The following is a 14,422-nucleotide window of genomic DNA, read 5'->3' as shown; positions in this document are numbered from 1 at the left end:
TCAAGTCCAGATGAGGCCGTTGATTGCATCATCGTACAAGTCATGCAAACACCTAGATTTTCCAAACAATACTCTGTAGTTCTCTTCAAGTCCAAACACGGAGAACTGAAAGTAAATAAAGCCTCCACACACTTGTCAGCGTCGTACTGTGAGATAACAGGAAGGTGATCATGTTCACAAATGTTTGTCCACGTATTAGCTTTCAATCACGACAGAAGCTGCCGTGTAATTACAATCAACCGTCGGACTTGAAGGCCTGTCAAAGCTCCTTTACGCACAACCCTGTTCCAGATGAGAGTGCTCTGTAATTTAGGGGTTTCTCTTTCCACATTAGATCAGTGGAACCTGAATATTGAACACATCTCGCCCTGCACTCACTTCGGTATCATATCTCTGGCCTCCAGACTCCCTGGTGGAGACATCCTTCAAGCGCCGGGGCCGTAACAAGCTTTTACATCTGCGGCGTGTGATGTGGAATCGGCAGGCGCAGACGGGCCTGTTTGATCAATTATCTGGAACCATTTTCGGATAACCGAGGACTCGGAACGTTGTCTGTTGTTACAAGCCTTAATGTGCATTGCATTCGCTGACTGGCATTTATGTTCAGTCATAAAGAAGCACACTTCCACCTTTAGATGCATTTTATTGCCAGGAATCTATTTTTTAGATAGTCTACAGACATTTTAACGGCGTCTTCTGTTTTTTGGACGGTTTTTTATGATTATTATGGACCTCGCTGAATGTAGAGTGTTGTCATAAAGGCCCCAAAACAGCATTAGAGATATGTGCCCCGGAATGAGCTGATATTATCAACGACGTTCACATACTTGAATGATCAAACAAGCGAGAAAACAAGATAGCATCGTTGAGGCGTGTGGTTGTCTAACACGTTCCTGATCATTCACGCAGATGGTCCCGGTGTGCCGGAGTATTCATTCCAGTATTTGCTCTAATTTGCAAGGAGGTGCCGAAGGCCCGGGGAGAAAAAGCAGAAAAGATTCAGAGAAGGCGGCGAGAAGAAGAACGTTAGATACAGTTTTATTAAAATCAGTCAAAAAGTTCTGCAGGGTTGAGGGCAACATTGATTTCTGAACATCTGACAGGAAGCAGACGGTGGATGAAATCTTTTATATTTGCTTTTCTAAACGCTCGGCGTCTGGCATGTGTGTCCGGGGAAAAAGCCTGCGGAGCACAGGCAGGAAGTGTTGATGTTTGTTGTTAATGTTTGTGGCAGCAACAGCAGTTTGGAGAGGGGAAAAAAAATCAAGAAAAAGAAAAGGAAGAAAGAAGAAGAATAAGAAGTTTGCTCTAGTGGTGGGGTATGTTTTAGACAAACGGGATAAAAATTTTATTCATTTAAAAGCCAAACTCATCGACAATTACTGTGCCGAAATTGGGGATAAACAGGATCCAAACAGCTGATGGTATACTCTCAGAATTGTGGCTTTTAAATGAAAGCTGCTCGGTGTACAATTTCAATCTGATTAAATCTTTTTTTCCCCCAACTGTGGCTTCAAAAAATGTATTTGCTCCTATAAACAACGGTCACAGTCGGGAGCTTTTCATTGACTCAGAGCAGCACGAAACCCTCCCGGTTAAATCATCAGTCCAAAGGATGAACAACTGTGTGAGGAAATGATCTGGTTCAACTCCTGAGGGGATTTTTAGCTCCAGACAACCAGTCATAAGGCTTTAAATCCTGTTAGGCACCCCGCTAGAGCTAACCAAACACAGAAAAAATACAGATTGTACCTTTTGTGAGGGCTCATTTCAGTACCGCAGTTTTTCTTGAATTCATTGATGGTTTTGGTAGCTTAGTTTAATTACAGCTCCTCCAGTCAGACCTTTATTTTACAAGGCATCCCAAAGTGCAGGCAAACTTAAAAACTATATTAATGAACTTAAATAATAGAGACGTCTGGGAGGCCCTGAGGTTGCAGGTCGATGTTTATTGTCTGAGAAGTTTCTTGAGGTGAGGATGCAGTGACGGCTGGGGAGAGCAAGTTTGATACTTGAGATTAATATTTGTCCAGAGTCATAAAATATATACAGTAAAGAGTGTTGAAGAGGGTAAAGAAGGGCATTGTAAAACTTTCTTTCTCTCTTCTCACCACCAGTGTTATCCAGGAGAAAATGAGCGTTTCATGACAAAAGCCATAGGCACTGGCCTCTTAGAAACTCCACTCCCTTTATTTGGAACTATCTTTCAAGACTTTATATACACAAGTACCTCTCAGACCAGCCAGACTAGTCTAGGGAATAGCGTAAACTGATGAATCCTCTTGAATAATGGGATAATTTTCTAAACAAGCTGCAGGGTTTTTTTTCTTTAACCGAATGGTCGTAATGAGGGACACCTCTCATTTAAAGACAAATGTTATCTCCACCCATACCCAAACCAAAGTTTGAATCCCTACCCTCTACCAAACCAGGGTTTGAAACTTTCCCCACAATCTGTCTATCCTTTTCTCTCCTTCTATCCCTTAATCCCCGACCAGAACAGCAGAAAATCTCTACACCTGAGTCTCATTCTGCAGAAAGTTTCTACCATCTCGGCCTGTTCTGTATGTTTCTTCCTGTTAAAAGGTATTTTATTCCTTTCCAACATCTCCTCTGCTTGTTTACGTAGAATTGTTTCTTTTTTTCTCTGTTGAAGTACCTTGAAAAGCCGGCGTTGTATTTAGCTCTATAGACAGAAAATTAAATGGAATTATTAGATTTGGTAGAGTGAGTTTGGTTCATGGCTTTTCTCCTTGAGCTAACAAGACGTTAAGGACCTTGAAGGTCTTGCTTCTTCACTGAGGAAGACTAGTATAGATGTCTAGTGAGACCGCTACGACTCTAATTGTCCACTTTTCTTGATAATTGTGAATCACGAACAGCCAAAACATTATTCCATGGAAACTTGGGTGTACAATAGTTACAATATTATCATTTTGATAATAATAAATAAATAATGAATGTCTAATCATTTATATGAGAGAAAATTAATGAATACCGATTGTGTTTGAGACCACAAATAATGCTGTGCCTCTATAATTCAATGTCTTAGTGACTAAATGACGTGTTTGAGCCGCCTGGAGTTTTTGTAATTTAATGCAACATCTGTGACATACTTGTAAGCTCCAATGAACAACCTGCCCCCCTCCAGCTTTCGCAGCAGCCCACAATAGCGGTGTTCACTCTAATTTATCGCATGGTGAATTGTCACAAAGCCTGGCAACCCAGCGAGCCGAAGGAGAACTGAAGGATCCGACTGTATCCTGAGCCGGTTCAAACGCAGAGCGCTTTTTCCTCTCGCCAAACACCTGCAAGAGCTCTCGGCTCAAGACAGCAGCAAGAGTGCAGCTTGTGATCTTGGTTATATAACATCCTGACGTCGAATTTGGGTCAGGCAGAGACAAGTGATGACTCTGAGTGTTTAATGGAGGCCCGCCGTGAAGAGGGGCGAAAGGAGGGGAGAAAAAAAAAAAATCAGACCCCCACATGCACATCAAAAGGTAGATCTTTTATTCTAAGCATCAAAGCACATTATTCCACCATGATCAAAGCTGTAGCGCGACGGGTAGCTCAGAGCTTTTGGAGAAATTGAAATTTGAGAGTTCGCTTGCTTGTCTGCGTCCCACCACTCTGGCCTGTCTCCTGGCGATACGCAGGGTCTGAAGATCGATGGTTGTCGTGAAGCGGCGTGCTATTGTGAGCTGTGAATGCAAATTTAGATTCCTTTCTCTTCTTCAAAGACATTCCTGGGCAGTCACTCAACATATTTTACACAGGCTTTAATATTTCCCTTTGATGGCTTATTGTTCACGTCTCAGCTAAAGAGGATGATACACAGATCACGATTGAGGTCAATGTTCCATTTTAAGACCTTCCCTAATGCCTTCAGGTTAGAGTTTCACTTTTGATGTACATGTTCAGTCCAAGCCAAAGGTCAGTGTCTCTGTCATCTAACACCCATCTATCTAATTAGAATTAATGAGATATGTCAATGTATGTGCCAAGTGTATGGGGTAACAGCATCTTAGGAGCCACTGGAGTTAAATATAAGGTTCTAAAAACTGCTCAGATCATGAAACGGCATCTCAAAAATCACTGTTGTCAGTTTCTGACCCCCAACAACCAATCACAGCGAAGCATGCCAGAAAAAACCTTTCTGGGTCACATTGATTAGCAGAGGGCAGGTTGACTGACAAGATGAATATTGTGATTGTGAGATTATCACACTAAGTAATGTAGCATTTCTACATACAGCATGGTGATGAGTGGAAAAAGTAGAGCATGCGTGTCACCAGTATCATGGAGGATTGGCAAGCGGTAGGAAAGTTTTGTTTCACACAAAGTCATACCCTTATACTGTATACTCTGGTATGTTTCAAAATAATCAACATTTAGGATCTGAAGTGAAGAAGAAGCCATTTCTCTCATGTGGTTGTTAAAAGCTTTGTCTATAAAATGTACAATGACTTTATACACAATCATTCTTTAGCTCATAGTAAAGTTTTAACTACCATTTTTTTAATACCGGCCCAAAAGATCCTGATATTGAGGACATTGAAATTCATTGAAAAGCGCCATCCTGAACTGTCTGCACTCGTAGAATTACCGCAATAATATATTTTATCAGCTGGAAGCACATTGTCATTATAAAATGTATGAGGTAGTCAAAAGAGCCGCAGGAAGACTTCCGCTGCCTTCCACCAACCAGACACAGCTCCCACCAACATGCTTTAAAGTAGAGCTGGTAGTAGAAGGTGACTAATTCACACTTATTAATGTTTATTGACTTCTGCCTGAAAACCTTAATTTAATGTCTTACTAGACTGATTCTTTTTCTTGAAACTTGTGGACTCTTTCAATCAAGCAGCATTTAACCTGTTAATATATGGCAAAGGGATCATTGATGGTTTGGAGATAGTTGCTTTTGTAACGGGTATGCTTTGCTGGGCTGGTCTTTAACCCCGGCACACCCTTTAACCTCTGAGTTGTGTTCTGGGTGTGTTTCCACGGACCAGAGAGAAGACACAGACGACCCACTGTTGCTGACTGACTTTTAATTGATGCATCTGTTCAGAAATAAATGAGATTAACTTTTTTGGACCATAAAACACACACAGCAGGTTAAAGCCCCCCGCTCTCAGCCAGAATCCCACATACTGACTGTTCACATTGAACATAACTTATTACGTGAAATAAAGTTCTTTTCTCTCAATAAACCAGTTTGAAATAAAATGCATCAGTAACTAAAACACAGGCTAAATACATTCAATTGAACCATTAATCCAAAACACATTTTATGCAACAAGTTTAAATTTCAATAAATCAACAATAAAAGTGAGTAAGTGCACATACCTGTTCATGAATAAATGAAAATGCAGCACACACAGCAGGTTGAAAGTTCCCTGTTGGCAGGTAGACAAACACACATCCTTCACACAACCCATAAAAATTTATATTTCTGAGTTGGCACACACTTTAGCTGCATGTTCACAAACTAAAAAGAAAAAACGCTCACAACTGCCTGACAAAGTTTTTACACAACATAAACCATGAAATAAAAGTTAGATTGTCACAGCAAGATAACACATACCCGCTCTCAGCCAGAATCCCGCAGACTGACAGAAGGGAAAGCATGGAGCCATTTCTTGAAGGGACAGCACAGGTATGGTAATACAACAACAAAAAGATGAATAACCTAATTAAGAAAGTAACAATATCTAGAACTGATCTGGATTGGGGGGAATTTCATAAAGAATACAAATATAAAGTAATCACATTATTAACCTGGTTACACCTTGTCAGAGGAAGGAAAGGTAAAGCTATTTAAGCTTAGTTGGTGCTTTTAAGGATTCAAGAATCCATCGGAGGAGGAAAAAGGATCTCATTTTTATTCCAGCATGAAAAAAACTAAAAAGTCGAATGACCAATATAACAAAGTCCTCGAGATCACAGAAGATAACAATGAGATGCTGAAAAGTCCAAACATGCAGAAGACGGACTGACATACTGGAGAGCAAGCAACAACCAGAACACACAGAAGAGGTCACACTCGTACCGCAGCCACCAGGTGAAGACAATCACACACTCAGGCAGGTGAAACACATCACTCAGAATCTCAAAATAGCACAAGAACAAAATGTGTCAAGACACAAGGTCCAGATATTTATCCTGGTTACTCTCGGTTGATATTGTCCAGAAGAGGAATGTGGACAAATTCATGAGCACACACCACCTGAAGACAGTGGTTCAAACGCCTGTCTCATTCTGTGCTTGGCTTATTAGATGTTGTTCATGGTACATTCAAGAGTTTATTCAAGGTTATTTCAGACTCGATCCGACAACTATACCCTCGCTATTAACCAGATTGCCGAGATATTGTTGCTTCCGACAGCCATCTCCACTTCTTCCTGGGTGACACTAAAAATCTGAAGAAATTGATATTTAGATTAATGAACCGCATCAGTATGGAAGCGCATTTCTGCCACTTAAACAAGAAGAAAAGAAAACACACTTGAGTTAAAAAAAAGAAAAAAAAATCCTGTGGTAAGTCATAATTATGAGATAGTAAGTCAAAATAATAAGAAACTTTTGCACAAGTCAAGCAGGTATTTGTTGGTGTGAGCGCTCCTTTTCCATGTATGTCCTGGTGCACCCCTCTGAATGACCACAGGTTTCTAGTTGCTGTTCAATGAAGGTTGCCATTTGAGCCACATCAGTTTTATTCTTTCTCATGAAAGTAGCCCTTCATGACTTTAATGGCGATATAAACAAAGCCATCAAGTTTTGCCTGGAGACACAACTAGCATAGCCTTGGAAAATTAGGCTGCAAAATCCAATCCGTCCATACACAAAATACACAAAGTGCTATAAATTTGGATTGGTCACACACAAAGTCTGAATAAAAAACATAGTCATTGTTCTCTTTGTGTCAACAATACGCTCGTTCAGATTGATCAGCTATGGGGATGCTTCTCTTTACAATCACATCTCCCATGTTTGAAAACATGTGACCGTTGTGCATTCACTACTAAACATAGGAGAAGAAAATCTGCAACAAAGTTCAAAAAATCCCCTTTGTCCACGTTCTGCCCCACTATGACCTCTCACACTGACTGAAAGAAGGTCTCTGGGCTTAGTCGTCGTTTCAGCACCAGTAGCTGTAACCTCTAAAGTATTGGACCTGATACAGGAACTGCCAGTCACTTTATTATCGACTGAGTTTATGAATCAATTTAACTGAGAGACAGTCACACAAACATTTGTTGAAGAGCTGCAGAAGTCTCTGCAGTGTTCATCCACTGTTGCAATCAACCACTTAGCGCATTTGCTGTCAGAGTTCCACAGCGATCGCTCAAAGCTAAGGTCTCGGGGTCTGTTCCAGCGGCGCTGCATAGTTCCAACAAATCACTTTGCTCAGTTGCTGCTCGTCCATGTAGCAGTGATCTCTCATACTGTATGTTCAAGAACATTACAATTAGCTTTCGTGTGTACATTTTGGCATCATTATTGGACTCACTGGAGTAATGGCCATTAAAAATCAAAAGAATGGAACAAGACACGCATAATAGTTACTGGTAGTGATCATAGATCAAAGGATACCACTTATAAATACAAAACCCATTTACATTTCATATTATTGTAGATGGAGAATCTGAATCTGATCTGACCTTCCACTTTGTATGCTACGATGACATTCATATCCACAGCTTTTATGAGTACATGTAAGAAGTAGAAACTCCATATGTATTGATAAACAGCTGTATGGCTTAGAAATGCATGCTACTGAAGTCATTGTGGCAAGAATCACATATCCACAAACAGTTTATACGATCACTACAAACGGTTCGCTCAGATTGGCTGTAGTTTCACGCAATGCCAAGGTGTCTGGTCATTGGTGCAGCCAGAGTAGCTCTAACCTCCATTAAGATGCTCATGATGCAGCTCACATAATAACTGCTGACTACATGCAAACTATATGCAAAACCACTGAGTCTGTGAACACAATTAACAGTGACAGTCACACTAACAGTGACTACTGAATGGAGAAGCCTGTGCAGCGGCATCACAGGATACTGCCGAGTTGGCGACCTTTACATTAGGCTCTGTCCTGCTGTGGTTTCTCGGTGATCTGACTGTGGATGCAGGTGACGTTCAGGTCTCTGGATCCTGTGAAAAGCTGTAACCTCCGGTAAGGCCCTGTGCACACGGCAAGGTTTCACGTGACAATGCCTTGTGAGTTGTACTTTACAAGTGTGTCACAGATGTTGCAGAAAATTACAACTGCGATAACTGCAGGAGGCAGAGACAGCCAGTAGGACACCACTAGGACACCACTGCCGAAGCACCGTCTACCACCCTGCCGTGAGCATTTATTGACGTGCTGATTCCCTCATTTTTAAGAAGTGCACGTTGTAAAGGATTCATTACGAGCTGTTTGCGTGGAGCTGGGGGCAGCGATGTCGGTGTCTGCACAGCTGAACAGGAGTGGGCATGTTTGACAAAGACGTTGCCGGGAAACCGGAGCGGGGCTCATTAGGCCCATTTGACGGAGCCAGGTGAGGCGAGCGCACACTGAAACTGACACAACGTAATTAATAAATGATTACGCCCAGGACTTTGGATTAATAGCAGAGGGAAAAACTGTGTGGTGCTGGAATCAATTACGATGATAAAAGGCCTTCGTTTTCTATCGGGTGACCCCCATCTTGAATATCAACCAGGGGCTGAGGATAGGTGGGTGGACGTTGGGGTGTCTAGACGTGCGGCTGCATGAGTCATGCAGCGGTGGGGACAAACCCTGGGTACTAAATTGGAGCCGGCTTGTCAGATTTAATCTGTTTTCATCTGGAGACACAACCCCCACCCCACCCCTCTTTCCCCCCTCGCTGTTGTACCTGCTGTACCTCTCGCAGAGTGCGTGTCGACTGTCGTCTTTATCACGCGGTTCAAATGTCTACAAGCTGGGGGTCAGAAAACGCTCCGACGTCTGCGGTGCGTCTGCACGGTGGAAATCAGACAGCAGCTGTGCGATGCAGCCCGCAGCGTCTGACCCTGTTGCCCACACAGTGGAGACGAGCCTTGATCGGTGTGTTTGTTTCTCCGCCATCTTTACCGAGCTCCACCAGCTCCTCCGGAAAAAACACATCACTGCTGCTCATGAAACGTACCCACCATGCACTTCTGACATGTTTGTCCCGACAGCTTGACGTCCATGTTGTATCTTTCTATTTGCTTTACATCTGTAATTCTCAGTATTTATTTGATTTAATATTGTTCCACTATTAATTACTCACGACATGGTTTGTTCTGCAACAAAAACAACAAGGTCACTAAGCCTTCAATAACTTTAACCGTGGTACTGATTTCATGATATTAATCACTTACTAGCATACTATTAAAAAAATAGTGGCATCACAGTAACTAAGGCCTAACTAAGTGAAAATGGGAAACGTTTGTTGTGTTTTGGGTGTCTGTTTACACTACAAAGATGCCCGGAGCAACTTAAAACGGAAGTTTTGAAAAATGGCTCCCAAGGTGGAACTTTTTGAAAGTGCTCCGACTCCCAGGGAACATTGAAAAACGCAACTTTTCTAAAACGCTGCTACTGTCCATGCGCACCACGGCCGTAGTAATAGTTCAGCTCATGTTTATAGCGTGTTGTTCTCTACACGCATGCCTGTGTGGTTTCATTACAAAAACATCCACCCGCGCCAACTCCTGGCTCTACATGATAAACTATCGATTTCAGCGTGTCTGTCGTTTCCCTGGAAACTGACATTGTTTTCAAAATGCTGTGGTAATGCCAAACCTTTCAAGAGCAAACATGGACTTGAAACTATGTTGTGCCAAATATTACCAATCAAAGAACAAAGAGTGTTTTTCATGAAAATCTGAGAGAAATCACAATAAAATGAAATAAAAAACAAGTGTTTCTGTCATGACTAAAGTTGGTAAAACCACGGCTCAAACTCTCTTCATGCGTGTCCACAGTGTTGCTGGTTCAACAGGGCAGACAACTCAACCTATCATTTCAACAGATTTAACAAGTGTATGTCTGTGTACATCTGTTTACGTTGCCCGAAGTCGGAAGGAAGACTTTTTACCCAAAAGCCCTTGTGAAAGTTTGTGAAAGTAGCGGCCAAAGACCTTTATTGTGTTTTCCACCGCCTCCTAATCCTCTTACGAGTGTGTGTGTGTGTGTGTGTGTGTGTGTGTGTGTGTGTGTGTGTGTGTGTGTGTGTGTGTGTGTCTGTCCTCTGCACAAATAAAGAGGTGTCCTGACTCTATCTCCCGTCTGTCCCCTCAGAACGCGGATGACCTCTTGGTAGCGTCTGCTGAATGTCCTAGCGATGACGAAGACTTGGAGGAGTGTGAGCCTGGAAATGGTGAGTCAACTCAGGGGGTTCTGTCTTCATTGTGTTTCAGCACACTTAGACCGCTGCCATGTCCTCGACTCTACTGCTAGATAACACTACGTGACCACCAACACCCCCCCCCCCCCCCCCCCCCCCCCGACACACACACACACACTCCGCTCCACTGTATGCAGCTCTGATTGGCCACGCGTCTCCCCTCCAAGATTGTCCTCCGCTTGTTTGAACAACGGGTCAAGCAAACCTCTGACACCGTGACAGGCGGTGCGAGCGAAAGGCCAGGTGTTTTTGCTCCCGCCACCGCTGCCTCTAGCGCCATTAAGCCAGGCGCTTGAAAACTGCCAAGAACCGCGTTTGGCGCAGCGTCACTCCAATTTCTCCTACCGTTGCACACTCGGGGGTGCCAGGAGATATGCAAATCCACATTTAATGACATTTTATCCTGAAAGATCCTGACTGACAAGATTCTCTATTGTCAAACGGGGTTTTAGAGATTTACCAGTGGTGTAGGCGGAATGAAGTTTATCGTCAAAATGGAATCAGTATCAGCTGTTACGCTGCTGTCAAGGAATTAGCGGAAGACAAAGTGATATATATCATTAACACCTGAGGCTTCAGTAATTATTTCAAAGAGAAGAAACATTCAGTTAAATACATGTTTCCTTTGAGGAGGAAACTCAAGCTTCAGAATGCTTGATGAGCATTAGCTGCTAATACATTTTCATTGAGTTCCACCGTATAAGATCCAATGAGGCTGGTGTCAAATTACAAGCAATCAACTGAATGGGTGAACGTCTGAAGTGACTAATGGTCGATTAAGGGGCTGTTATGGGATTACGTTTGAAAACTGTGACTCATGAGAAGTTTTGCAAGTCCACAAAAAATAATTTTACCTTGGTAAAAGTTTTTTCTTTTTTAAATTTCCAAAACTTAGCCTCCAAAAGATATCACATCACTAAGAACCATATCGTTACTTAGACATAGCTAAAACCTGTTACAGTTGTCCTTTGATGCCAAATTACATTCTTATATTCAAAGTTATAATCATTTATGTCCAATTTACACTTCTTACAGCACACTTTAGTCATGCAGCTCCCTGGCTACTCTCTATACTACTAATATTGTACCCATTGACCTGCAAGAAGCTCCAGTCCAGGCCACCAAACCACTAAGAAAATTCAGGAGAATTTCATATAAAACATTGATTGTTTTTAACAAATTTCTTAAAAGTACCTGACACTACACAACAGTGAGACCCGAGGTGAGAGATCGGTGATGCTGCCATGAAATATAACAAACTGGTACTAGCCTCAAAGATATGCTGTCGTAATTTGTAAAAACAGGAACAATGCAACAGCTAGAGATTGTTTTTAGACATTTCACTGTTTTCTGCACCAGAAGGTTTCATTAAAATTATCTTTATGCTGAAATTGTAGTCGTTTTCAGTACTAATTGTTTGGCTTTTGTGAAAATGTCCACATTTTCATCACATATACTCTGCGCAACAAAATAGAAAAACTATAAAGTTTAAATTTAACGGTTATTATGAGAATATTTTACCGGTCCGAAGCACTCAAGATGAAATTGGGCTTACTGTGGTCCCTTAATGAACTACAATGTGTTTGACATCCCTGACTTACATACTACTCACTCATTGTCTCGTACTTATGGAAAAGCAAAGGGCAAGTGCCATGTTACTTTAGTAAGACTCTCTTTTCTGCTCCACAAATCTCTAGAAGAGCCGTGAACACTTTAAACACAAAGTAGAAAATAGAATTATGTGTTTGTAAAAATATAGGTTGTCACAAGGCGTTTATGATTTTTAAAGGTCCACATCTAAATAACAAGCCCTTTGAGTTTGATTAACATTTTCTCTAGCAAAAGGGGAAACAAATGTGATCAGAAACGTGATGAAAACAAAACTAAATCAGAATGGTTTCGGTAAAAAGCGCTCCACTTTCCTCAGCGACGCTTCTACAAGTACTCGGGAACGGGAGGATTAGTGTTTTGAATACGTCGGCCTGTAAATGGCAGGAGATTACAGTGTGCATCAGTGTGTTTGTGCGAGGAGAAAGTGATCTGAAGCCGGTGTGGAGAAACTCGAGTGGAGCATTCTCCTGTGGTTTTCTCTGTAGGTGGTTGGGACCGAAATAGAGACTCAATTCCCCTCTTATCGAAAAGGAGAAATGAGAGTTTTTCGGTGGATGCTATGCCCAGGCTTAATCTCCCACGAGGAAATGCATCTCTCCCTCTTTCTCGCGCTCTTGTGTGCCCACACACACACACACACACACACACACACATATATACAGTGGCAGACGTGCTCACCTTTCCAGACAGACACTTGTCTCTCTCACTCAGTGGGTGTAAAGTTTTTTTTTTCCCTGCAGTCGCCTCTTCTGGGAAACAACAAACATGGTAGCGCGCGTGCATGCGGCTCCGTATCTCACCTTGCAGATGCCACAAGTGTTCCGTTGAGGCGAGGCGAGCCGGCGGCGGCTGGATGAGCTGTGAAAACTATGGACAAGAGGGCAAAGAAAAAAAAAGAAAAAATCCCCCCCCCCCCCCCATCTGCGTCCCACCAAACATGGGTCTGTAGCCATTGTGTGATAGGAGCCGACATTTTCAATTACATGTGAGAAGACGGCACCCTTCAGGAAGGGAGAGAAACGTTAAGCGCAGCTGTTGATTTTCTATTAAGCGGAGGCAGATATGACCGCTGTGAATTCGGGACTGGTGCAGCTACCTGCGCCGCACACCGCCGCCAGAGCTCCATCTGCCTTACAGATGTGTTCCCCCGCGGCTCTCCGGGCGCTACGGTTCAGCTATCCGGCGCGCGAGTGTCCGAGGCCGAGCCAAAATGCCGATTGCTCAACAGACAAAACTAGTATCGGGGGGGGGGGGGGCTAATCGAGATTTGTGTCACGTTCCTTTGCGCTCGGAGCAGAACGGAGGAGCCGAGAGAGGAGAGAGGTGGCGTCGAAGGAGAAAGTGGATGCAAAAATGGAGAGAGGGAGGCGGGTTAGAATCCCCCTGCCTTCTCCCCCCACCAGGCTAATTACATGTTGACTGTGAGGGAAGCCTTAATTACATCAGCCAATTAGAGCTTTGACTGTGGTGATGAGCCTGTGAGGACGAGAACTCCAGAAACATCCCGGTTATAAATTTGTGAAAAGAGCATAAACAAATAAAAAGAAAAAGTCGAAACCTGACAGCTTGCCAACTGCATCCACGCAATCTCTCCGCTCATTAAATCTCCTTCATTTTAGCTCCATATTCCGCACCACCTCGCCGTGACCTCACCATTCTGCCCTGCTATCTTACCTCCGAGCTACTTATCAGTCCCAGGATGTTGTACGCGCTATATCGGTTTTACTCCGACAAGATCAGAGCTTTGAGGAGCTCCTCAATAATTCATCAGTCGACATGCTATAGAGACAACCCGCAAATGCTCTTTTGAGGTTGAGAGTAAAAGAAAGACAGATTGGGCGATAGACGTGAGGTGACCCCGCAAGCTTCTGGCCCCCCCACAGCCGCTGTAACTCAGAGCCGGCTCGATGAGTTTGGGTGTCACTTATTTGTCAGAGTGATTCGTTATCGATCCCCCTCGGCTAACCGGCGTCCGCACAAGTAAACAGCCTGAGGTTTTAGCACGCAGGCGCCACAGGTTGAACCGAGGCTCGCACCGACGTCCCCAGGCGGTCGGTAAATGGCGCCTCGTCCTCTCCCAGTTCAGGGGAGCGTGTCCTCGTCGTTACAGGGCTCGGGTCTGCAGGCATTTCTCTGATTCGACCATTTTTCTCTGGAAACAACTCGGGAGTTTAGAGAACATTGCACAACTAATAAAGTGACCGGTTGAGTTTGTTGCGGTAATAAATCCCCAGTAGATCTCAGAAATTGATTATTTGTGCAGCAACATTTAGCAGCAAAGTGCTTTTCATAAGACAAGGCATTAAAGAAACACATTGCAGCAGCAGGGATATTGAATATGCTGATAGTTTCCAACTTCTGGCGGATTACAGATATCCAAGACAACATGAATTCCCAGC

At 43.1% G+C, this 14,422-nt stretch overlaps 1 protein-coding gene across 1 annotated transcript in view; it reads left to right on the top strand.

Annotated features, from left to right (window-relative positions):
- LOC308123694 (neurexin-2-like) overlaps positions 1 to 14,422 on the top strand; it is a gene marked incomplete at its 5' end in the record, with an annotated part of 459,246 nt that overhangs the window by 434,795 nt on the left and 10,029 nt on the right. Inside the window, one exon of the mRNA XM_080486315.1 lies at positions 10,307 to 10,385. Coding sequence (XP_080342441.1) covers positions 10,307 to 10,385 — 79 coding nt within the window. The remainder of the gene's footprint in view (positions 1 to 10,306; positions 10,386 to 14,422) is intronic.

Source organism: Lipophrys pholis, assembly GCF_963383615.2.
Source record: "Lipophrys pholis genome assembly, chromosome: 18".
Lineage (NCBI taxonomy): Eukaryota > Metazoa > Chordata > Actinopteri > Blenniiformes > Blenniidae > Lipophrys > Lipophrys pholis.
Note: the sequence above shows the minus strand (reverse complement) of the source record. Positions and strands in the feature narration are given on the sequence as shown.